The sequence below is a fragment of the Myotis nattereri genome (genome assembly GCF_964212035.1).
Source record: "Myotis nattereri genome assembly, chromosome: 1".
Taxonomy (NCBI): domain Eukaryota; kingdom Metazoa; phylum Chordata; class Mammalia; order Chiroptera; family Vespertilionidae; genus Myotis; species Myotis nattereri.
In genome coordinates, this window is record NC_138075.1 from 100,950,343 (window position 1) to 100,977,496 (window position 27,154).

The 27,154-nt window shown below is 41.0% G+C and overlaps 1 protein-coding gene across 2 annotated transcripts in view; it reads right to left on the reverse strand.

Moving 5' to 3' along the window:
• Positions 1–25,153, reverse strand: part of EPC1 (enhancer of polycomb homolog 1) — an 84,782-nt gene extending 59,629 nt beyond the window's left edge. For both annotated transcript variants that reach the window (XM_081100743.1, XM_081100744.1), the window contains exon 1: positions 24,601–25,153. In XM_081100743.1, coding sequence (XP_080956869.1) covers positions 24,601–24,753 — 153 coding nt within the window. In that variant the 5' untranslated portion in view covers positions 24,754–25,153. The remainder of the gene's footprint in view (positions 1–24,600) is intronic.
• Between the last annotated feature and the right edge of the window lie 2,001 nt (positions 25,154–27,154).

Here is a 27,154-nt window from a genome sequence, read left to right on the forward strand (position 1 = left end):
AAGGGATAGAGAAGGTGTTTGAAGAAATAATGGCAGAAAACTTCCCCAATCTGGTAAAGGAAAAAGTAACACAAGTTCAGGAGGCACAGAGATCCCCAAATAAGAATAACCCAAACAGACCTCCACCCAGACACATCGTAATTAAAATGCCAAAAATTAAAGACTAAGAGAAAATCTTAAAGACAGCAAGAGAAAACTTATCTACAAAGGAGTTCCCATAAGGCTGACACCTCATTTCTCATCAGGAACTCTAAAGGCCAGAAAGGAATGCCATGAAATATTCAAGGTAATGGGAAGCAAGGATCTGAGACCAAGATTACTATGTCCAGCAAGGCTATCATTCAAAATAGACAGTCAAATAAAGAGCTTCCCACACAAAACAAGGCTAAAGGAGTTCATCACCACCAAGCCAGCATTACAAGAAATGCTAAAGGGACTGCTCTAAGGGATTGCTGAGGAGAAGAAACAGAGAGAGAAACCTAGCCATACAGAATTAAAATGGCTATAAATAATACCTCTCAATAATAATCCTAAATGTAAATGGATTAAATTCTCCAATCAAAAGGTGTAGTGTAGCTGAATGGATACAAAAAACGACCCAACTATATGCTGTCTACAAGAGACCCCCCTGAAAACAAAAGACACACACAGGATGAAAGTGAAGGGAGGGGAAAAAATTATCCATGCAAACAGAAAAGAAAAAAAAAGGTGGAGTAGCAATATTCATATCTGACAAAATAGACTTTAAAAGCATCATGCTAAGCAAAATAACCCAGTCAGAGAAATATAAATATCATATGACCTCACTCATTTGTGGAATATAATGAACAATGGAAACTGATGAACAAAAACAGAGCAAGGGAGGGAGGGAATATGCTAGAAAATAATAGAAATAATCCTGTTATTTGCAGATTTTCAGTATTTCCTACAACTTTTGTGATATCATACTATGTTAGCACAGTTTTGGTAATATTATTACACTTAAAATACTTTTATTCTTGAAATATTAATGTTTATTGCATGTAATATTATATGTAAGGTCATTTTTCTCGAATAGTTGGTGTTTATTGCATGTAACATTATATTTAAAATCATTTCTTGAGATATTAATGTTTACTGCATGTAACATTATTTTAATTAAGATCGTTTTTCTTGAAAAAAAATAGTCAAACACTGCTTTTACTAATCATTAAATTTTACTAATGATAAATAAAATTTTAAATGTTAGTTACCGTTAAAAAAAAAAAAAAGAGGTATGGCCAGAATATATAGTAAGGTCTAGTATATGACACTTTGACAGCATAACACCAATATGCTACATATTTATACCACAAGAATGACTCTTAACAGGCCCCAGTAATGCTTTTAGAAAATACACATATATTAGGAATATTGGTCATCTTGTTTCATGTCACTTCATACAGTAAACATTAGATTATATTCCATTATTTTTCAAATGATAAGGCAGGCTAACTGGTAAAAATTTTCTAGATCTGAATCTTAGAAATTGCAGATGTTTTTAAATCCAAATTTAAGTTTTATTCCAGAGAGGATTTAATTTAGCTGAGCCAGAAATAAAGAAACATTATAGTTACTTAATTGATTTCTTGTTAGTGATACAAAGTATTAGGCATCCATGAAAAATGAGTTTTAGATATAAATAAGAATTAAGAATTTTATATGAAAAATCCAAACCTAAAAATATAAAGACCAGGAAAAATGTTAATTCTATCATAAGCATTTCTTATTCTGCCCCATCCCAAGAAAAACAAAACATTTCTCATCACTACAAAAGTTAGCAGAAATTTCTGAAGTGTATGCTACAAAATCATAGCATAGAAGTTGAGATAAAAGATAAGAGTTCAACAAGATGTTTTTAAATAGTGTGTTTAAAAACACAATACAGAGAAACCAAGATGGCGGCATAGGTTAACGCCGGAGTTTGCTGCTTTGAACAACTACTTCAAAAGTGAAACCAAAAAAACGGAAGGGACATCACCCAGAACCACTGGAACGCTGGCTGAGTGGAAGTCCTACAACTAGGAGGAAAGAGAAACGCATACGGACACTCAGAGGAGGCACAGTGCTGAAGTCAAATTCTGAGGTGCGGAGTGCGCGGAGCGGGCTGGCGGCGGAAGGCCCGGTTGGCGTTTTCAATCGGGAGGGAGTCGCAAACTCTGAGCTCCAGATACGGGCGAGTCTTTAGGGACCCAGACTCAAACGGGAGAAGCGGGACTGTGTGGCTTCCGTCAGAGCGAGTGCAGCTTTCTCTCCGAGCTTTGCAGCGGGTGCTGGGACTCAGAGAGGCAGAGCCCCTGGGGACAGGACTGAGAGCCGCCATAACTGCTCTCTCCGGCCCACCCTATTGATCCTGTGCGACCCGCCCCGCCCAAGCCCTGCACAGAGGCATTTGCCGGATAGCCTCAGGCAAAGGCTAGATTAGCACCTCCCTAGAGGACAGAAGTTCTCTCACTGCTGACACAGCTGATTCTCATAGCCACTTGGCCTGGAGGTCAAACCCTAGCTGGTATTAGCTACAACAATCAAGATTTAACTATAAGACTGCGAACAAAGACCACTAGGGGGTGCACCAAGGAAGCATAACAAAATGCAGAGACAAAGAAACAGGACAAAATTGTCAATGGAAGATATAGAGTTCAGAACCACACTTTTAAGGTCTCTCAAGAACTGTTTAGAAGCCGCCGATAAACTTAATGAGATCTACAAGAAAACTAATGAGACCCTCGATCTTATATTGGGGAACCAACTAGAAATTAAGCATACACGGACTGAAATAACGAATATTATACAGACTCCCGACAGCAGACCAGAGGAGCGCAAGAATCAAGTCAATGATTTGAAATGCGAGGAAGCAAAAAACACCCAACCGGAAAAGCAAAATGAAAAAAGAATCCAAAAATGCGAGGATAGTGTAAGGAGTCTCTGGGACAGCTTCAAGCGTACCAACATCAGAATTATAGGGGTGCCAGAAGATGAGAGAGAGCAAGATATTGAAAACCTATTTGAAGAAATAATGACAGAAAACTTCCCCCACCTGGTGAAAGAAATGGACTTACAGGTCCAAGAAGCTCGGAGAACCCCAAACAAAAGGAATCCAAAGAGGACCACACCAAGACACATCATAAATAAAATGCCAAGAGCAAAAGATAAAGAGAGAATCTTAAAAACAGCAAGAGAAAGAAACTCAGTTACCTACAAGGGAATACCCATACGACTGTCAGCTGATTTCTCAACAGAAACTTTGCAGGCCAGAAGGGAGTGGCAAGAAATATTCAAAGTGATGAATGCCAAGAACCTACAACCAAGATTACTTTATCCAGCAAAGCTATCATTCAGAATTGAAGGTCAGATAAAGAGCTTCACAGATAAGGAAAAGCTAAAGGAGTTCATCACCACCAAACCAGGATTATATGAAATGCTGAAAGGTATCCTTTAAGAAGAGGAAGAGGAAGAAAAAGGTAAAGATACAAATTATGAACAACAAATACGCATCTATCAACAAGTGAATCTAAGAATCAAGTGAATAAATAATCTGATGAACAGAATGAACTGGTGATTATAACAGAATCAGGGACATAGAAAGGGAATGGACTGACTATTCTTGGGGGGCAAAGGAGTGTGGGAGATGCGGGAAGAGACTGGACAAAAATCGTGCACCTATGGATGAGGACAGTGGGTGGGGAGTGAGGGCGGAGGGTGGGGCGGGAACTGGGAGGAGGGGAGTTATGGGGGGGAAAAAAGAGGAACAAATGTAATAATCTGAACAATAAAGATTTAATTAAAAAAAACACAATACAAAGGAATCTAGGAATATATTTTTATAGAGTTGATTCTATGACATTTCCTGGTATACAGAAAAAAAGATTGCTTTTCTTTTATTGAAATTACATTATAAAGGAAAAACTTACTATGGGGGAGAATTCATATACGATTCTCATATAAAGTGTAAAGATGTCACAATAGATGAAAAGAAAACTTCAAGGTAATAAAAAGGTAACTGCAACCAAAATCTTGATTTTCATTAACACTTTCAGATCAGAAAAAAGGAATTTTAATATAAGAACGTTAGAGTAAAATTAACTAATTTTGGTTTTACATGATTTTACTTTTATTGATTACATAAACTACCCAAAGTAAAAATAGATATTTCTAATCTACCTTTTAAGTCCCTTTGGACTTAAAAGGATTGTCCCAGATCATGGTCTACTTACCATATGAAGTATAAGCCCCTTGAAGGACAAGATATCTGTGAACTCCATTATATACTCTTTAGCATTATACTTCATAAGTTTATAAATGTTTGTTAACACAATATACATACTTTTAGCACAGTGTTTCACAAAACATTATTTTGGGAAAGCCATGAAATTTTTTCTGGCTTAAATTATTAGAATGTCACATCCTTCCCAATCTTACAGAAAGCACAGCTTAAATCTTACTTTATTAGCCTTGTTCCAAATGTTCAAACAGGTATCTGATTCTCATTTTTCAAACCCAAATAATCATAAAGTACCTATATTTTCCAAAACTACTTAAACATTTATTAAAGAAACATTTGTACCAGAACAGTATTATCTTTTAAGTTACAACATTGTTTCTGCTTTGACAGGTCTTGTAAGAAATCATCATATAAAGCAAGGGTGGGGAGTATCCAGCCTGTGAAATCATTTGATCTGGCACTGCCAAGGCAACTGTAGGAGGGACTCAAAATTCAATAAATCTATGAGCTTTTTTCATAGCAACATAAATTTTCTTAAAGTGTGGATGCTGTCATAGGGCTTAAAAAGGGCAAGCCAAGAAAGTGTTCATAAAAGTTGAAAGCAAACAGAAGTGTGTTGAGTGAATACAGGAAAGACATTTGGGGTAAAGAGGGGCAGTGTAAGCAAAGGCAGAAGTGAGGAACTAAGACATTAAGTACAATAGTTTATTGAGCAGAACCACTCAGATTCCTGATCCTCAGAAACTCTGAGATTGATGTGTTTAAGCTGGTAAATTAGAGATAAGTAGTTATGCAGCAATATATTACTAACACATAAGTTGGTACTGAGAGTCCTCACTTTGTCACAAATCTCAATTGTTGGGATGGCTTTGGAACTAGATCATGGCCTTTGAGGACAGTATTAGTGAAGAAGCAATTAATGAAAGCCTTAAGGTATTTTATAAAGCTACAGGTGAGGGCAGAAAATTAATAACACTGTTACCTTTAGTAGTTATGTGAAAAGTAGAAATTTACCTAATGAATTGTGTTATCTGGCTAAGGTGATTTTCATCCAGAAACTTGAAAGCACTGCCTTGTTTATGTGATATATATTGTAAAAATGAGGACCCAGGACTTGATTTTGAAAATTTGTAGTCTCTCTCGATTGCAAACAATGCTAAAATTTAGCAATGGATTCTGAGCCACGATCAAATGGAGGGTACTGACAAAAAAACATGGTCTAAAAAACTAAGCAAGGGAGTAACTAAAAATCTTCTAAGATTTCAGAAAGATCAGAGATGGTGCTTCAGCAGACAAAAGGCCTGCTGAAGAGGATTATGTGCATCAAAGATTTTCTCAATCAAACAATGAAGCTAAATTTTAGAAAGCTTAAGAGTGTTGTCTCCAGCAAAAGCTCAAGGCAGTGAAAGGTTTAACTCAAAGGCACTTATGGGTATGGCTTTCCAACTAATGGAATAGATCTCAATAAAATCCACAAAGTTTTTTAAAAGAATTATATATTCAGGAACACTGCCAGCTTGAACTGAGAGACCAGAGATGATACAAAATAAAAAGAGGCCTTCAGAGTCTAAAAATTTTGGCAGGAAGTAAGCTAAGAAAACTCAGTAACAAACATGTTCTACCTTTAATGGAAAAGGAAAAGGTGAATAGAAGGTAGAACCAAATGCACAAAGGGCAAAGCTGAGAGCCTTTGGTGAATTATCTCCAGGAAATGATGCTTAACCAAGAAACTACCATCATTTGCCTGACTGGATTTCAGAAATGCTATATAACAGCAGGAACAGTACCCTTGTGCCTCCTGCCCCCCTACCTTCTGTCTTCCTTTGAATAGGAATGTTTTTATAACAATTATTCTTTCACCGATACAGCTCCTAGGGCATTGGAAACTAAAGAGAAAATAAACAAATGGGACTACATCAAAATAAAAAGCTTCTGCACAGCAAAAGAAACCAACGAAACAACAAGAAAGCCCACTGCATGGGAGAAAACATATTTGCCAATGTTATCACCGATAAGGGTTTAATCTCCAACATTTATAGGGAACTCATACAACTTAACAAAAGATAAACAATCCAATCAAAAAATGGGCAAAGGACACTTTTCAAAAGGGGACATTCAGAAAGCCAAGAGACATATGAAAACATGCTCAAAGTCACTAATCATCCAAGAGATGCAAATCAAAACAACAATGAGGTACCATCTCACACCTGTCAGAATGGCTGTCATCAACAAATCAACAAACGACAAGTGCTGGAGAGGATGTGGAGAAAAAGGAACACTTGTGCACTGCTGGTGGGAATGCAGACTGGTGCAGCCACTATGGAAGACAGTATGGAGTTTCCTCAAAGAACTACAAATGGAACTCCCATTTGACCCAGTGATCCCACTTCTAGGAATATATCTCAAGAAAACAGAAACACCAATCAGAAAGGATATATGCACCCCTATGTTCATCGCAGCACAATTCACCATAGCTAAGACTGGAAACAGCCTAGGTGCCTATCAGCAGATGAATGGATTAGAAAACTGTGGTACATCTATATGATGAATATTATGCTGCTGTAAAAAAGAAGGAATTCTTACCATTTGTGACAGCATGGATGGAACTGGAAAGCATTATGCTGAGTGAAATAAGCCAGTCAATGAAGGAAAAACACCACATGATCTCACTCACTCATGGATAATAAAGACCATTATAAACTTATGAACAAAAATAGATACAGAGGTAGAACAGCCTTGAACAGACTATCAAACTACAGCGGGAAGGCCGGGAAGGGTTGGGGGGCAGGAGGGGGGTGGGTAAGAGATCAACTGAAGGACTTGTATGCATGCATATAAGCATAATCAATGGACATAAGACACTGGGGGGTACGGGAGGCCAGGGGATTGTCAAGGGCGGTGGGGGGGGGGGGGGGGAAGGAGACATATGTAATACTTTTTGTAATACTTTAAGCAATAAAACAATTAAAACAAAAAAAAAATAATTATCCTAAGCCTAACCTAATATATATACTGAGTATGTGAGGGGAGATGGGCAGATACCTCTCTTTGGGTTCTTAGATTGAGAGGAATTTATATTTAAGAAGCTGTACTTACTGAACTACATCTGAGAAGCCTCATTGTACCTGAACACAATTTGGATATTCTAGACGAGGGGTGGGCAAACTTTTTGACTGGAGGGCCACAATGGGTTCTTAAACTGGACCGGAGAGCCGGAACAAAAGCATGGATGGAGTGTTTGTGTGAACTAATATAAATTCAAAGTAAACATCATAACATAAAAGGGTACGGTCTTTTTTTTTTTTTTAGTTTTATTCATTTCAAAAGGGCAGGATTCGGCCCGGCCCGCGGGCCGTAGTTTGCTCACGGCTGTTCTAGACTGTGACCTGATACTGTAATGGGATGAGACTTTGGTGGGTTTAGGGAGGAAATATTTTCATATTTCCACATGAAAATATTCTGCATGTGGAGATCGTGGTGGCCAGCCTCCAATGATCCCTAACTCAAGGCATTCACTGCCTGTGTAGTTCCCTCCTACATTTTTACCAGGGTTGGTTTATATGACCAATAGCATATGACAGAAGTGAAGGTATGTAGATTACAAAATCCTATATAAAAGGTTAATATGCAAATGACCAAACGGTGGAACAACAGGTAGCTATGACACGCACTGACCACCAGGGGGCAGACGCTCAAAGCAGGAGCTGCCCCCTGATGGTCAGTGTGCTCCCATAGAGGGAGCGCTGCTCAGCCAGAAGCCAGGCTCACAGCTGGCGAGTGCAGTGGCAGTGGCGGTGGCTGAAGCCTCTCCTGCCTCCACAGCAGCGCTAAGGATGTCCTACGGACGGCTTAGGCCCACTCCCTGGACTGCAAGAGGGTGCTGGTCAGGCTGAGGGACCCCCTCGAGTGCACGAATTTCGTACACCAGGCCTCTAGTTAGGTCATAAAAGACGGTAGTTTCTGTCCTAAGTGCCCTCTCTTGTCTTCTGTATTACTACCTTAGGGTGAAGCCTGCTGCTATGCTGTGATAACACTGATACAATAATGGAGAAGCTCATGAAGAAAGGCCTCCAGTCAAAAAGGAATTGAAGTTGCTAGCAATTATGTGATTGAGCTCAAGCCTTTAGAAGACCACAGCCCTTAATACTTTGTGAAGGAACCTGGGCCACTCTAATCCAGATAAGCTGCTCTGAGACTCCTAGACCTCAGAAACTGTGTGACACAAGAAAGTGTTTTTTGTCTTAAACTGCTAAATTTGAGAGTAATTTGTTATGTAGCAATAAATAGGTAATACAGGGCTTAAGGAAAATCAAGGGAAAGTTGGGATATGAAGGCCAAGGACATTAAAGCCCATTAAGAAGTTTTTGCATTTTATTCTCCCACAAAAATAAATAATTTAAGAATTTTTAGATATCAAAGTAATAACCAGACTCACATATTTAAAATAACACCCTGATAACTTTGAAGGGTTTAGAAATCTGAAAACTATGGAGTGGGGAGACCAGTTAAGAAGAAACTATAAACATTTCAGAATAAAGAGGACATCCTAATCTTTTAACAGGAATTCATAGATCCAAATGCCTTGATTTACATCAAATTTCACCTACTGGGATATTCTATGGGATAGTCAAAAGTTATGTGGGTGATTCTTTGTTTTTGCAGGACAATCCTTTTCATGGTGGAACTTACACCGTTCCTGGCCCCAACAGTGTCTTCCCTAAATTGTGACAATTAAAAGCATCCTCAAAGTTTCCAGAATGTCCTGAGAGTGACATTGGATTCAAGTACATTGAGCCTTCTCAGATGTAGTTCTGTAAGTACAGCTTCTCAAATACAAATTACTCTTAACCTAAGAACCTAAAGAGAGATATCTGCCCATCTCCCCTCACATACCCAGTATACAATGGTATAGTCTCTGTTCCTGTTGAGAACTACATTAGAGGAGGGAGAGTTCGCAGAGATTCAATAGCAACCCCAAAGGTTCTGAAACAAGTATGCTGTATAAAGATCCTTCTTTGTAAAGGCATTTATACAACTGTGCAGCAGAAGTGATACTCCTTGGAGTTCACTGAGCCACGAGTTTCTATCTAGTGGGGTTGAACTTCCTACAGGTAATATATCTCTAGCTGCAGGAGTGGTCCAGTACAGTTCAGAATATCTGGTAGAAAGGTATCTTGAACTGTCTGTGCATCTGAGTTTGGCTGGATAAACCCCATCATTCTTATTATCCATTACCAATAAAGTTCAAGACTTAACTGCATTACCCTGGCTCTTATCACCATTCTCATCTCAATATTCCCAGTCTGATCCATTTTTCTCTTTCCTCACCTTCCCAAACTCTTCCATTCTGTTCTCTAGAATAAAGATATGATAAGTAAACTCCTCTTTATGGTCTCAACTTTTCTCTTTTTTCTAGATATGTTATTGCATTCTTTTTTTTATTCTATTTTATTTAAAAGTCTTTATTGTTGAGAGTATTACAGATGTCCCTCTTTTTCCCCCTCCAGTTCCTACCCTCTACCCAGTTCCTTCCCTGCCCCAGGTCTTCACCACCCTATATATTGTCTGTACTCATAGGTAGTACTGTATAGGTATGCATATAAGATCTTTGCTTAATCTCTTCCCGCCCTCCCCTCCCCCCCACTTCCCTCTGAGAATTGTAAGTATGTTCCATTTCCATACCTCTGATTCTATTTTATTCACCAGTTTATTCTGTTTATTAGATTTCTTAACAGTTTATTTTGGTTTTTAGATTCAATTGTTGATAGGTATGTATTTATTGCAATTTTATTGTTCCTATTTTTGTTCTTCTTCCTCCTCTTCTTAAAGAATACCCTTCAACTTTTCATGTAATACTGGTTTGTTGGTGATGAACCTTTAGCTTTTTCTTGTCTGTGAAGTTCTTTATCTGACCTTTAATTCTAAATGATAGCTTTGCTGGGTAATCTTGTCAAATCCTTGCTATTCATCACTTAGAATATTTCTTGCCACTCCCTCCTGGCCTGCATAGTTTCTGTTGAGAAATCAGCTGGCAGTTGTATGGGCAATCCTTTGTAGGTAGTTAACTGCTTTTAAGAGTCTGTCTTTGTCTTTAGCCGTTGGCATTTTGATTGTGATGTGTCTTGGTGTGGGCCTCTTTGGGTTCCTCTTGTTTGGGACTCTCTGTGTTTCTTTCACCAAGCAGGGTAAGTTTTCTGACATTTCTTCAAATAGGTATCCAGTATCTTGCTCTATTTCTTCTCCTTCTGTTATCCCCATAATGTGAACATTGGTATACTTGAAGTTCTCCCAGAGGCTCATTATACTATCTTCATATTTTTGGATTCTTTTTGCTCTTCTGCTTGGGTGTCTTTTGCTTCCTCATATTACAAATCATTTATTTGATTCTTGGAATCTTCTGTTGAATCCCTGTAAATTATTCATTTCAGTTAGTGTATGCTTAATTTCTGACTGGTCCTTTTTCATGTCTTTGACATTCTCACTAATATCCTTTAAAGTCTCACTAAGTCTCTTGAAGGTCTCATGAAGACCCTTAAGTAAATGTATAGATGTGGTTTTGAACTGTGTCAATTAATTTGCTTTCTTCCATTTGTGATATGTTTGTCTCCACATTTTGGCTGCTTCCCTGTGTTTGTTTCTATGTACTGTCTCCTGGAGTTGGTACAGTGGCCTCGTGTAGCACGTGTCCTGTAGGGCCCAGTGGTTCAGTCTCCCCAGTCACCTGAGCTGGGCACTCTAGGTATGTGCCTCTGTGGGCTGTGTGCACAGTCGTGTAATTAAGGCTTGATTGCTGTTAGTGTCACTGGGAGGAATTGACATCCAGGCCAACTGGCTGTGAGGACCATCTGTGACTACAGTGGGAGAGCTGCTATGCAGGAGACACCCCTATGGAGCAGGACTTGCTTCAGTAGGGCTATGGTGCTCTCTGAGTCTGCCCCTTGAGTGTGTTGCTTGTGGATGTGTAGAGTTGTAATCTGCTATGGTCTGAAGCTGTCCACCAGGAGCATGGCTTTTGGTTTTCCAGGGAGGTGCAAAGTCAGCCACTGCATAGTGCCACTCGGCAGGAGCTACAGAGATCTGCAGCTTCCTCCTATTTGTATCGGGTTTGAAAGTGCCCAGGCAAGGCCCAGCTGTGAAGCAAGGCAGGCTGGTGCTAGTGCTGAGTCTTGGGCCTTTGATAGGTTTGGGACACACTGTCACCAGCTGCAGCTTCTTTGAGAGAATTTTAGCCAAGTCTGAAGCCTGAGTAAGGACAGGCCATTCATATGGAAAAGCTGCTACTTGGGTAGTGCTGCAAACTGGATGGATCGGGGTCTCAGGGAATCACCAGGGTGGAACAGTGTGCTCCAGGTTGATGGGGACTGAGATATGGTTGCCAGTCAGCCCTGGGACAGGGGAGGTCTCAGCCTAGGAATAATGACCCCTGCAAGCACCTCTGTCTGGTAAAAAGGGGCCCCCAAGTTCCTGCCCTAATGCCAGACAAGCTAGTTTCTCCCAGATGTGTCTGGGCCCCCAATGCCTCTTGGCTCGCTGGAGCTCAGAGGAAGTGAGTCCGAATAAATTTGTGCCCGGTCCTGTAAGAGGAACACTCGAGTCTCCAGCAGCTTCTCTGTCCTTTAGCCACAATCCCCACTGGTTTTTATAGCCCAAAGTTACAGGGACTTCTCTTCCCAGCTCTGGGGCCCTGGGTGGGGAATTAGGTGTGGAGCTGGGACTCCTTGCACCCTCCAGTGGCCTCAGTAGGAATAATCTCCCTCTAGATTTAAAAAAATAGCTCATGTGGGTGCCAGCCCAGCCCATTCCATGCTTCTGCCCCTCCTATCAGTCTCAATGTGCTTTCTTCTTTACTTCTTAGTTGTAGGACATCCATTTAGCCAGCTTTCAGGTGGTTCTGAATGATGGCTGTTCTGTATTTTAATTGTAATTTTGATGTGATTGTGGGAGGCAGCGAGTACCAGCGTTTACCTACACTGCCATCTTGGTTTCCCTCTCAACTTCTTTTAATATTCCCTCATTTTCTTGCCTGACCTGAAGCCTGTCAGTGTCTTCTAAAAACAGTACTCCCTATACAATAGCCCTTTTGAGCAGAAACCATTTATTTTCCCATGTCTCACATACTAACAGATGGGTTAAGTGTTTATCCTCTTGCTTCCCTTTCCATTGCTAGTCCTTTTATTGTTGTCCTTTCAAAAATCATAACCCCCCTAAAGTTGTCATATACACTCTCTTGGTCACAGAGCTCACAGTCTTTTCAACTACTACTACATTTCTGGTATCATTCTTAGTGACAATATCTGTATGAATGATACATACATCTAGTACCATGACCTTCTCACCCACACTAATCTTTTCTCATTTCTCTACCTCAGTCACCACTCCTGTGTTTATACTCTAGATCTTGTTTTCACTACTAATTGTGCCACCTCTAAAATCTAAATTCAAACATCTCATTCATTAACAACTACCCTTCCCATTTAGTTTCACCTAGTCCAACAAAGCTATTTCATAGAGTTCTCTGTTCCACTGAGTTCTACCACTTCCCAACTTTTCATCAGCTACCTGTTGTCTTTTTTCCCCTGCTTAGCCCGTTTAGATCCCAAGTTCTATTATCATGATAATCTACCTCAATCTTCTCTTCCTTCATATTTTCTGAGTAACCCTAGAAAAACATTATTATACTAGAGGTCCAGTGAACAAAAATTTGTGCACTCAGTGGGGTGGGGTCCCTCAGCCTGGCCTGTGCCCTCTCGCAGTCTGGGATTCCTCAGGGGAGGACTGCCTGCTGGCTTAGGCCTGCTCCCCGGGGGACTGGGCTTAAGCTGGCAATCAGACATCCCTCTGGCAGCCCAGCAGCTCTCGGGGGATGTCCACTTGAAAGCGGGGAGCAGACCTAAGCTGCAGTCGGACATCCTTAGCGCTGCTGAGGCAGGAGAGGCTCCCACCACCAACGCTGTACTGGCAGCCATCAGCTCGGCTTGTGGCTGAGCAGAGCTCCCCCATGTGGGAGCGCACTGACCACCAGAGGGCAGCTCCTGCATTGAGCATCTGCCCCCTGGTGGTCAGTGTGTGTCATAGTGACCAGTCATTCCCAGTCTTTCTGCTGTTAGGGTCAGTTTGCATATTACCCTTTTACTATATAGGATAGAGGCCTGGTGCATGGGTGGGGGCCGGCTGGTTTACCCTGAAGGGTGTCCTGGATCAGGGTGGAGGTCCCGCTGGGGTGCCTGGCCAGCCTGGGTGAGGGACTGATGGCTGTTTGCAGCTGGTCACACCCCCTTCAGGGTGGGGGTCCCCACTGGGGTGCCTGGCAAGTCTGGGTGAGGGATTGAGGGCCGTTTTCAGGCTGGCCGGCTACTGAAGCTCCCAGCCTCTCCTTTTTTTCTTTTTTAAAATTTTTATTCTGGGATTTATTTACCTTCTATAATTGAAACTTTGTTGCTTTCGGAGCTCAGAGCCGGGCCGCAGCAGGCGGGGAACCTTGGCTTCCTCCATCACTGGAGCAAGCAAGCCGCCTGCTCGCTTCAGCTGCGTGGCTTCCAGCCGCCATCTTGGTTGGGTTAATTTGCGTATCTCGCTGATTAGCCAATGGGAGGCATTGAGCGAAGGTTCGGTCAATTACCATGCTTGCCTATTATTAGATAGAATACCTATTTTGTGTTTGAACTCAATCAAGTTCAATACTTACATTCAATTGTCCAAATGAGCTAACTGGTCTCACTTTATTTTTTTTTTTATGTTTTCATTGATTTTAAAGAGAGAGGAGGGTAAAGGGTAGAGGGTAAAGGGTAGGGAGAGGGAGGGAAGGAGGAGAGAGAGAGAGAGAGAGAGAGAGAGAGAGAGAGAGATTGGCTGCCTCCTGTATGGTCCAGGACTGCAACCTGGTCATGTGTCCTGAACCAAGAATCTAATCAGCGACTTTTTGACGCATGCAATGAAGCTCCAACCAACTGAGCCACACTGACCAGGGCTAACTGGTCTCACTTTAAATGATCACAAATACCCCTCAGCTAATTCACCAATACTACCACATTTCTCCAGTAGGTTAGCTTTCCCACACTTACCTTTGTCTCTCTCAAGGTCCCCTCACTCTGAGGTGATGACCTAATCTCATACTTCATAGAGAAAATAGAATCATAGGATAAACTACCTCATCCTTCCACTGCCAACTTTATCAACTAATTGCTCTAATTAGCTGATCCAGGAGAGAAACAGAAAATAGTTTTTAGGAGCAAAGTCCTGGAGTAGGAGGAGAAGGGATAGGACAATTTTATCCTTTTTAATGATTTCATTCTATTATATAGTTTTAATAACATTTTTATTTATAATAGCTATTTTAACATTTTTATCTACTAATTCTATTACCTGGGTTATATCTATGTCTTTTTATTAATTTCTCCTTAATTACCCATTATATTCTCCAGTTTCTTTGCATGCCTGCTAATTTTTAAATTGGGTCCCAAACATTAAACTTTGTTGTAAAAACTTTTAGTACTCCTTTAAACATTGTTGGGCTTTATTCTGGGACACAGTTAAATTACTTGAAATTAATGTTATCCTTCTGAGGCTAGAGTTTAATCTTTGTTAGGGGAGTACAGAACAGTCTTTAGTCTAAAGCTAAGTTGACTCTACTACTAAGGAAATAATCCTTCTGAGAACTCTTATCTGATGCTCATTATGTTAGGAGGGCTTTCCACTCCAGCTGTGAGTATACAACATACAGTATTTCCAGTCTTTTGTGAGCTCCGAGGACTGTTCCTCCTCCTCCCTTCCAGTTGCTTTCCCCCCAGCCTCAGGAGTTTCCTCACAGATCAACTTTCAGCTGAGACTTAAGGGGATCTCTCTGTGTATCTCTTGTGCCGTACTCTGAAGCCACTTTAACCTCCCTTACTTATACTTGCAGACTGGAAATTTTCTAGATAGTAACTACAAAATTTGAAGGCTCAGCTTTGCTTCCCACCCCTTGTTTTAGAACTTTGTAATTTTTAAAAGAAACCATTTGTTGATGCTCCAGTTCCCACCTGATTTTCTTTCTACTCCTTTTCATAGCAGAACTATTCCAGAGAGTCATCTCTATTTGCTGTGACCCCTTTATGCACCATTCATTCTTTTCTATTATTCAAATTGGACTTTTCTTCCCACCACTTAAACAAAGTCAACAGTCACTTTCCCTTACTCATCTTTCCAGGGGACATAGTCAATATTCTTCCCCTCCTTGAAACATTTATCCTCATTTTCTTCCTACTTCACTAATAGCTCCTCTTCTACCTGAACACCAGGGCACAGCTTTAAAAGTCATTTATACACTAAAGACTTTCGGATTATACACCTCTTGTGCAAACTGCTTTAATGCAGTACATTCTTGCATATTCTAATTAAACTAGTGGCCTGGTGCATGAAATTCACGCGGCCTGCACCCTCTCCAATCTGGGACATCCCTCTCGCAATCAATCCCAAACCGCTGACTCCTAACCGCTCACCTGCCTGCCTGCCTGATCGCCCCTAACCACTCTGCCTGCCAGCCTACTTGTCCCCAACTGCCCCCCCTTCCAGCCTTCTCACTCCAACTGCCCCCCTTTGCTGGCCTGATTGCCCCCAACTGCCCCCCCACCAACCTGATCACACCCAACTGCCCCCCGCCAGCCTGCTTGCCCCAATCCCCCACCCCCACAACCTGATCACACCCACCTGCCCCCTGCCAGCCTACTTGCACCCAACTGCACCTCCCTAGTGGCCTGATCACCCCCCAACTGTCCCCCATGACGGCCTGCTCGCCACCTACTACCCCCCCCCCCACCCCACCGGCCTGCTCGCTCCCTACTGCACCCCCTCCGCCGGCCTGCTCGGCCCCAACTGCACCCCCTCTACAGGCTTGCTCACCCCCATCTGGCCCCCCCTGGCGGCCTGCTTGCCCCCAATTTCCCCCACCCCCTGATCACCCCCAACTGCCCTCTGCTCCTGGCCTGATCACCCCTAACTGGCTCTACCTCAGCCCTGCCACTATGGCTTTGTCTGGGTGGCAGCCATGGAGCTGGCTGGGGCAACCAAGGAACCCAAGCCCCTGCCTCCCACCCACTCTGGCTGGCTCCGTGGCTCCGGCCGGCGCCTCCATCTTTGTCACATCAATTTGCATAGTCCCTCATTGGCTGTGGGTGCTGCCATCTTTATCATGAAGTGATGGTTAATTTGCATATTACTCTTATATTAGATAGGATATGGATGACTAACAGTCCATCCTTTCTATATCCTCCCTCCACTAATTTTCCCTATCTCAGTATGTGGCCCAATCACTTATCCATCCAGCTGTTCAAGGTAAAAATCGTTAATCTTTGATTCTTTTCCCCATCTAGTACACTCAAATTGCTCAACAAGTTCTTTTGGCTCTACCTTCAAAATACATCTCAAATTTACCCATTATCTCTTCATCTCCACACTAAATTAAAACCAGCAACTTTCACTCTTGCCCAATATGACTCATTGTCCACATGATAAGGAGAATAATCTTAAAAAACATAATTCAGATCATGTCACTCCCCTTGCCTGAAACTCTCTAATGGCTTATTTCAAAATAATCAAAACTCCCTGTATTTGTCTACAGACATGGACCCCCTGACTACCTTTGGGTCCTCACCTCATATTATTCAACCCTTTTTTCACTTTGCTCTATTCATACCAGCTTTCTGTGCCTACCTCAGTCTCTCTGCATGTGGAAGTCTCTCTGCCTGTAATGTTCTTCATCCAGGTCTTCACAGGCTGGCTCATTCACACCATTCAAAGTTCAGGTGAAATGTTCCTTGACCATATGCAAAGGAAACTATACTCTCCTCCTTCCACCTGAAATTCTGTATTATCTTGTTCCAAAGCCACATAAGAGTTGTGTTATATATATTTTTTACTTTTATTCATTTGCCTTTTGTCTATATTTTCCCATTGGAATTTGGTCACTCAGTAAACAAACACTGAACACTTAACATGTGCCAGGCACTAATTCAAGTGCTGAAAACACATTGTGAATAAAACAGGCAAAATTCTTGCCCTCATAGAGCCTATGTTCTAGAATGTAAGACCTATGAAAAAAGGAACCTTGTTTATTCACTACTGTATCCATAAGGCCTTTATTTAACAGTCTTTGGCTCATAGCAAATACACAACAACTATTTGCTACAAAAGTGAATGAAAATTATTTGTCTGTATTTTCTCAGCCTTTGTACAACATACCTTACCTCAAACATCCCCACTGAACTTTTAGAATGATCAAATTATTCTTTTAGATCTCAAAATAGTCATATTTATATTGTTTCCCCTTCAGATTATATTATCTTATGGGTAAAGGAGAAATTTGCAACCATCACTACAAAATTCTGGCTCTCATTTAAAATTCTCATAACACTAAAAGCATTCTGTGACTACTGCACCCATTTATATTCATTAAATCCTCTAGAAGAGGATTTAGTCACAATGGGTCATATTAGATTTATTAACTACACAACTTTATTTTTGATCTACCTACTACATACAGTGGGACTGGTGGACGAAATTCACTTTTTATATCTGCCACAATTTATAAAACGGAAACCAGCTATCCACGCACTCAGACTACTTCTTTGTAAATTATGTTCATATAATATGCAGAAGTCATTAACTAATTCAAGATTAATGATTATAAACACATAATACACATTTGGAAACAAATATACTGGTAACACAATATACCCAAAACAGGAAACGATCATAGTTCTACTTCATTTTGCAGTTAACAAAACCTGGATGAGTGGGAGCATGTATGCACAAAGTTTTGGAAGCAGGATGAGTTAAGTCTAGTAACTCCCAGTTTGATTCTTTTCCCAATTAAAAGTTACCTAAACTTAAAGACAATTTTTTATGACTATAGCAATACAACTCTTTAGGGACAGAGAACACATCTAACATGTTTATATCTGATGATCCCAAATACAAGGGACTGAATAAAATCAAGTAGTTTTTGAGAATCAACAACAAAAAAGGCCATTCTAAACATTCTATTAGTATTTGATAATGAAATTCATCAGTACCGCATATTTACATATACTGCCTTATACTGAAGTTCATTTAGTAAGAGTAACTGACTTGTCTAAGGCCTCAAAAAGTAAAAGTACATTTTCTCAGAGGATATGTATATATAAAATGTTTTTATTGATTTTAGAGAGAGAAGAAGGGAGAGGTAGTGAGAAATAGAAACATCAATGAGAGGGAAGCATAAACATTGATAGGCTGCTTCCTGCACAGCCCCTATTGGGAATTGAGCCCACAACCCGGGCATGTGTCCTGACCAGGAATCGAACTGGTGACCTCTTGGTGCATGGTCTGATGTTCAACCACTGAGCCATACTGGCCGAGCTGATTATGATTTCAAAATTAAAAAATGAACTCCAAAATAATTCATCCCAATATATGAAAACACTTGAACCTATATTAAATCATTCACAGGATATTTAAACTTCAGATAATCTTTGCCTTGGATTCACTGCAAGGCCACATCCTATTTCATCAGCCAGAACTTGCTCTACTGAAGGAAATTAAATCAAACTCATTTGCTTTAATAATCTGTTGCAAGATTCAGCAAACTATGTCACATGCATATTCAAAATTGAACCAAACTTATTAAAGATAACCTTCATAACAAATAACTAAGGAAGGGCTTTTATCTTTTAAAGAAGTGATTGTATCCCCATTCATCAAAGCTACAATTCCAGACAATGGGTCATATTAGATTTATTAACTACACAACTTTTGTTTTTCATCTACCTACTACAGTGGGGCTGATGGATGAAATTCACTTCTTAGATCTGCCACAATTTATAAATGTACTGAAGATAACATAGCTTCAAAAAGTCGTTCTAGCAAGTTGCTTAAAACATTTGAATCACTTTACTCATTGATTTCCCCATAAATTTATTCTTACAGAAAAGTTACTATATTGTTAAGTCACACTTTAAGAGTTCGGGAGTTTACTTTAGAAATAAGACATATTCTGTCTAGTTTTGTTTCTGTGTTTTATGCCACTTATGCACTTAAAAGACTCATAGTTCGTTTGATTCCCAAATCTTTTTTTCTCAAAATTTAAAAGATATTCAATTGATTTTTAGAGAGGTAGATAGGGAGGGAAAGAGGGAGAGAGAGAGAAACACTGATGTCAGAGGGGAACATTCTTCAGCTGCCCACCAGGGATCAAGCCTGAAACCTGGACATGTGCCCTGGCCTGTAATGGAACTGTCAAACCTTCAGTGCACAGCACGATGACCAATCAAGCCACACCAGCCGGAGCTGTGAGTTGACTTCTTTTAAGAAGTAAAATCACAAACTATACCATTATTTCATGGCATGATTGCCCTTTGTAAAATCCTACCTTCTGCTTTCCATTACTGTTTTAACCAATTACCAATTGCTGATAACAAGTCCCCTTAACTTTTTAGGAAAACTGAACCCATACAATCAGAACCACACATTTATATATACCAACAAAAACTCCTGCCGTTATATATGCATATACATACACATATTTCTTTACAATGACTACTACATACCATGATGTGGTAGAATGAAAAAGATAAAACTGAAACCGAGTCCATAGTAGGAGTGGCTGGTTTAATATTTAATCCTAGCCACAAATTCATGAATTTGTAAGCACAGATTATTATTCCTTGTTTACAGATTTAAGCTACCCTATATTTAGATGGTACTTTTAATTAAGTCCTGTTGATTAACAGAGAAAAGATAGTTCAGCACAAATTCCATTAAATACCACAAAGCACCCACAAACACCATTAGCTATATATAAGCCCATTAGTTTTCATTATTATTATTTTATAAGAAAATGAAAGTACAAATGGTACTAATCCAAATTTTTAAATATCAAATAGAACACTGAAACAGGAGCTAATATTAATACTTTAGGCACCCAAGTACGATAGTTTTCGAGAGGTTCCTTTTGTCTCTTCTTGAGCCTTTAATTTTTCAATTATCTTCTCCTAATTAAGTCCATGTAATAACTGCCATTCTGATAAAACCAAAGTAACTCCATTTGAAACTTCTACAGCATAGATCTTTGAGCTTTCTCCATGCCTCCAGCCCCACCCACCAATTTTCCAACACTTTGAGAAATTGCTGACAAATATGAACTTTCTCCCTAGAAAAATATACCATCAAAAATTTTATATACATATTATGGTAATCATTTCAAAACCCCAACTTAGAAACTTCTATTCAAAAATATCTCGGGCAGGGTAAAAGTTGAAATTAGATTTTATCATTGTTTCTCAATTACTTGTGATTTTATCTGGATTAAAAAACCTTGGTTTACAAAATTTTAAAGGAAATATATTAATTTCTTTCGAAAGTGAGAAATCAAACTTTTAAACTTATAACTTAAAGTAACTTAAACTTATTTTTATAAAAAACAAAAAAACTAGATTTTTGTTGTTTTGAAAATGTAGTGCTTAACCATTTTTTCTCGTGTCAGAGATATGTACATATTTTCAATTTCCTCCTAATTAAAACAAAAACCACCTATCTGCTTTGTAAACGGTCCTTAACTTGGGTTTAATAAGATTGTATACTGGGCCAGTAATGAAGACTATAGTTTTAAGAGGAGAGAAAGCATAGCGTATGACACTATTCCATCTAATTAGAACCAAATTTAAACTAGGTGTTGGTCTTCGACGGCTAGACCCCAATTCTAAGGTGGCTGTGTAGGGTAATATCAATTTGATACCATCAACATCTTAATTACATCACATAGCCTACCCAACCCCATCTAAGCAAGGACAAGAACGGTTCTTCTCTGTCCCTTATAATAAATGCAGCCACACAGCCTGCATTCATCCCACTGAAATAAGTTAAACCACTCTAGGAACCGGGTAATTTGTTAAACATCACTTTAAAGCCAACATTTTCAGAATAATTTTTTAAAAGTTAATACTACTGACATCTTAGAAAAGTTTCCTTTCAATTAAAGGTAAAACTGTGGCACTAAACATTATTTTAACACTTCTAATTTTAAAGTTAAAACCTTAAAGTTAAGATTATAATATTTTTTAAAAAATTAAAATATTATAACGGGGAAAAATATTATAATGGTGCAACATTTGCCCCCTCCCCAAATGCTTTAACTTCTGTCCTTTTCACCCCTAAAGGGACTCATTTATCTCATATTGACAGCTGAGTCTACTGACTTCCTATGATTTGAAAATTACTCCTGTTAACCCATTAAATTAAAACCTTCAACTGTTACTTTTTGATTTACCAAGTTACAACACATTACATCAATTCAAACATTTAATCCCTATCAGCTATGATCTCGATCAAGTCCCTCTATTATAATCTGAAATTAGTTTTCAATTCTACAACAACAACAAAACATTAATAACTAAATTCCAAAGTTGAGAAAAATTCATTTAGGGGGAAGAGGAGAATTCTACTTAGTTTCTTAAAAATTAAGAAGCATGCCCTAGCTGGTTTGGTTCAATGGATAGAGCGTCAGCCTGCGGACTGAAGGGTCTCAGGTTCAATTCCAGCCAAGGGCACATGCCTGGGTTGCGGGCTTGATTCCCAGTAGGGGGCGTGCAGGAGGCAGCCAATCAATGATTCTCTCTCATCATTGATGTTTCTATCTCTCTCTCCCTCTCCCTCTCTAAAATCAATAAAATATATTTTAAAAAATTAAGAGGCATGCCTCATTATGTCAGTGTATTAAGCTTGTATTATAAAAATTGGTTAATGGGAGTACATTATTTTCCCAGTGTTAAAATGTAGAATTTCTGTAAGTTTACCATAGAAACAAAATATGGTAGCAATTACCATATTTTAGGTATAGCTCACTTGACAATTTTGCAGATACATTTTGATCATGAAATGCTTTCTTAATGAGGTGGTGTACACAAAACTTTCCTCATCTAAATCTGTCACCTTTGATCAACATTGGATTATGGGACATTCGATTCAGGTTCTTGGTCTCTCCTACCTAAAAGACACCATAACCAATGTGTCAATCAAAGGCAAAAGTTTGTTTTAATCCTTTGTTTTTATAAAGAAGTATATCATTGTATCAGCAAATTATCAAAGTTTTTTTCTAAGGTTGACTCAATTCAATGACCTTTATTCTTAGTATACATTTTCATAATTGTGTAACATGCTACTTTCATTATTGTGATTTATACAGCCATTAACTACCAGCATGAACCACAGGATTGGAAAGCAGCTGTTTACTTGGTACTGGTTCACATTCTTCTATTAAGTTCATTATCTATTCTTGAGGTCTATGCTTCACAGATCAGAGTTTTAGTTGGATGTGAAGTGAAATAAATTCTAAACAGATGACAGAAAAAGGTTGTGTGAAAAAAAACACCCCTCATGTCCCTCAAAAATAGGGTCTCCACATGCTACAAACTAATGATACCTATTGCACTATAAAATTCAGAATTATTTCAGTGCACAAGAATTATCTGTAAAATTTAAAAAGCATATTGATACTTCAGCTGAAGTCAACTCTGATTTCAGGCTGTTGCTCTTGGGATTGCCGAAGACTTTTAACTAAAGCTCGACTTAACTAAATTTCTAAGTGTACTACAGTGCTATATTGCTTTTATCAAAGCTCTTCCCTTCCTTGGCTGCAGAACAAGAACTACAAATTAATTTCCAGGGCAGAGTAACTGCAACACCCCAAATTTAAAGTATTACCTGTAAAACTTATAAACAGAAACAAAAATAAAACCAAAAGACAAGATTCTGCAGTCACAAGTACTTTAATTTTTAAAAACAAATCACTTATTTAAAAATAAACAAATGGCACCATTCTACACTAAAGATGATACAAGTAAAATAAAAGGTTCTATCTCATAATGTACTGACAATCTCCACTACTACATACAGTTATTATTTAGCTTACCTGTAAAGTGATATGTAAGACACTACTCTGAAAAGTAACATTCGACTGTCACAACTGTTTTACTTTAAAAGGTTAAACAACCCAGTTTAAACAGCTTTATTTTCAAAATCAACATTACAGAGTATAATTTCTATATTTAAAATTCTTACAGTACCAAATAGAGGTATTACAGTACAATTTTCCACAACAAAATTGTAGGGCACAAATCCAGCGATTCCTCGACTTCCTTGAACTGCCAATACACTGCACCCTGTTTAAACGGCTGTACCTGAAAACCAAGGTATGCAATTCCTTAGGATTAGAAGTCATCAAGTTATACTGTCAAGGGTCTGGGGGAAATGAGAGGAAGACTCTATTATCCTTGTGTGTGAACCCAACTTCACGACAAGGTAAAGCCACAGCTATGATGCAATGTCTATTAGCTGTAAATACTTAAATACTGAAACCCATCCTAATTAGACATCTTAACATTAAGGTTTCTTTAGCAAGGCTACGGATAAGAAAGGGTCCGTTTTGAAAATTAGATCTGTACTATCTACTTGAAAGTGGGTGTTTTCTCCCCCGTGATGAGAAATTAGCACGCGAACTTAAAACTTTATTTAAAAAACACACAAAACGAAACCTGATAATAAAATTACAGGTTTTAGACGAGCCACGTACTAATAAAAATATCTGCAATCATCTGCAACATATTCTCAAGGATCAGAGAAAAACTCAGAGACAGTAGTTTATCATCCTTCCACTACCTAGAACTGGGGGGGAATGGATGCAGAAGTGCTAAGTATACAGAAAATCTGCTTTGAAAGAGTCGTCGGGGCAAACAGGCAGTCCCTTCAACACTTGGTTGCAGGGAGGGGCGATAAAGTCTCAAAGACCTGCAAGCAACATTGAAGCCTCCGTAGGCTCCACATGGGGCCCCACATTCCCAGGCCACCAGGAAGTGAAACGCCCCCTCGGTGCTCAGAACCTGAGCTCACAGGCACCAGAGGCGCGCGAAAGCCGAGGCGGCCCTAGAGCGCCACCCAGTGGCCCGCGAAGCGGCCTGCAGGCGGGTCCTCCTCACACCCGGCGCGCCGCACCCCCACCGCGACCGAGACCGTTCCCGTCCCCAGAAGCACAAGGCCCAACCCGACCAGAGACCACAAAATGGCTGCCGGCAGCTTCGTCACGTGACCCCTTTGTGCCTTTCGGGGTCCCGAACTCCGTAGGACCCGGGTACAAGTAGCCAGAGTCGGCGGGAGGCCTCAGAGGAGGTCCCGCCTAGCCGCGGCGGCCGGGATTCGAGGCTAGGGGAAGCGGGGTAAAGGGCCGGCAACGACTGAGAGTCGGCGGCAGAGAGAAGATGGCGGCCATTTTGTGTGGGTTTGGTGCTCCGCCGCCGCCGCCGGCAGCGGAGGGAGCGGGGCCTGGCGGTGGGTCGGACAGGGGAGTTAACACGTACCGACTCCTCTTCCTTCTCCATTCCGGTGGGCATCTGCGGCACGGCTCGGTTTATCGAGGCGTATTCGTGCAGGTCGGGCAGATCCTCACAGCGGAAAACCGGCAGCGGCTTCGAGGCGTCTAGCGCCCGCGCCCGAAACGACAGTTTACTCATCTCAGGCGCAGCAGATACCTCTCTGCTCTGGGGAAACGGCCCCGGCCAGCGGGATCATGGAGAACCGGGGGATCGGTCCCCACTCGTCTGCCGCTGCCGGGGACTTGAGGGGCGGAGCGCAGAGCTCGCCGTCCGGGCCTTAACAGCAGCCGGGAGGGTGGGAGGCTGTGCCGCTCCGCGCCTCTCTCGCTCGCTCTCTTCAATACGCCATGGCCAACATGGCGGACATTAAAACTCCACTGTGCGCTCTTCAGCCAACCCCAGCCATTCCCCACACTGCATCGCGCAGCGGCGCGGGCACGCGGGGGGGGGGGCGCGCGGGCTCGAACGGGCGCCGGCCCGGAGCGCGCGTCCTGTCAACCCCCGGCTCCCGCCGGCCGCGCCTAGTGCTCGCGGCCCCCGCCCTCGCGGCGCGGAGGCGGCAGGACCGGCCGGGGTCCGGGCTCCCGGACGCCGGGCCCACACCCCGGGCCGCCGCTCGCTCTCCGTACACGCTCACGTTCTCACGCTCGCTCCCTCGCGGCGCCGTAGGCTGACGGGCGAAGGCACAGGGCCAGTCCCCGCGCCCCGGGACTCCCGAAAGGCCGCGGCGGGAGAAGCGCGGGGCGGCGCTGCGGCCCGGTCGCCGCGCTCGGGCACCTGTGCCCCCCGCCCGGCCGGCGCGAGGGGCGGGCGAACGTGGACCGCGGCCGGGGGCGGCGGGTCAGGAGCGGCGCTCGCGGGGTGGTGGGTGAGGCGTCGTTATCGTTACGCATTAGGTCTTTAAAACAAAAATATGCAAACGAAATTAGGGGCAAAATGCTACTTCAGGTGAACTTTCGTCAGCAGTTGTTTTTATGTTATGAAACTCTGGATTACAACAGTTCACAGGCATCGCATCCCATCACTGGTTAGTGCCACCCACCGGCCCAGGACTAAGGGCTGTCATCCTACTCTGACCCAAAATAGGGTTTTTGCTGTTTGTTTTTTTTTAATTCTACATTTTATCAAACCATTCTCGCCCTTTTATTATAATTGAAGCAAAGGGAATAATTATCAGCCACTAGAACCTTCAGGGGAAAATTTAAAGCAAGACCTATTTTCAAGATTTTAGAGCCAATTCTTTATAGGTAGCTCATGATTGTCCTGAAAGGAAATGCTGCTTCAACATAATTATGGGGTCACACTTATTCTTATCATTTGTTCTGTGAAAAACTATACAATTGAATCATAAATACCTGTAGCACTCCTGCCAAATCTAGAAAAAAACAAAAAACAGGAAAAGCTGAATTATTAGACGAGATCTAGGTGTATGTGATAGATTAACACTTGATTTATATTACAAATGAAAATGGGTATCCCCAGAGAGCTCTTTCCAGTGGACTATTTTAAAAATCAGAAAGACTGTTGAGGTGGGTTTAATTAGTTTGGCAGCAAAACTTCAAATGTTCACTGAGACACAAAAATGTTTAAATCTGTTCTTCTCCTGGAGATCTACATAGTAAAAATAATCACTATTCTTAAATAGTGAGTTGGATAAGACCCTTTCAGGCTGTTTTATCTACTAGTTACCAGGTGGGGAGAAGATAGGGAGAACATAGTGACAGTTCTCCAAAATTATCCGACAACTAATATTGACAACTCACATCTGCCGTGTAGAGGGATTTCCATTACATTTCCTCTAAGACTGCATTTATTCATTCAATGAACAGTTATTGAAGCCTCCGGGCCTTGGAATTATGCTGCTGATTACTTAGCACCTACAAGGCTCCTAGAGGAGTTTACACAGTGGGAGGAGGATCTGTGGATGGCAACTGCCACACCAGAGGTGAGTATTTTGATGAAAGCCCAGGCTACCATGGAAACAGGCAGGAGTGGCACCCAATCATGGAAAGTGGCTCTAATGAAAGCATTCAGGGAAGGCTTTTTGGAGGGGATGATATCTGAGTAAAAATTATGTAGGATAAGTATGGGTTAACATTGCAAAAAAAAGAAGAAAGGTATTTTAGTCAAGGGAAGCAGCATGGGTAAAGACTCAGAGCCACAAGAGTGCATGTCACAATCTAGGATCCTCAAGAATTGCCAATTGCACTGTGGAATATGGCATCTATTTAGGCAGGTTTCATAGTTCTGAAAACATTGGCTGAATATTAGTATAGTAGTCCTCTCCAGACTACATGTAAAATCCTAGTAGAATTTGGTTGATTGAAGAACCCAAGACTTTATAGAGCAAAATGAGTAGTAAGTCATGAATGAACCACCAAGGAAACATATATTTTTAACCTTCATTAAAAATAACAGCCTATGGATAACATTTTCCACATCCTATACTAGTAAAAATGGGCATCATACAACTAAGTTTCTTGTTCCCTAGAAATTGTAGAATCACCTCCCAAACAGGTTGAAAGAGATGCTTAAAATT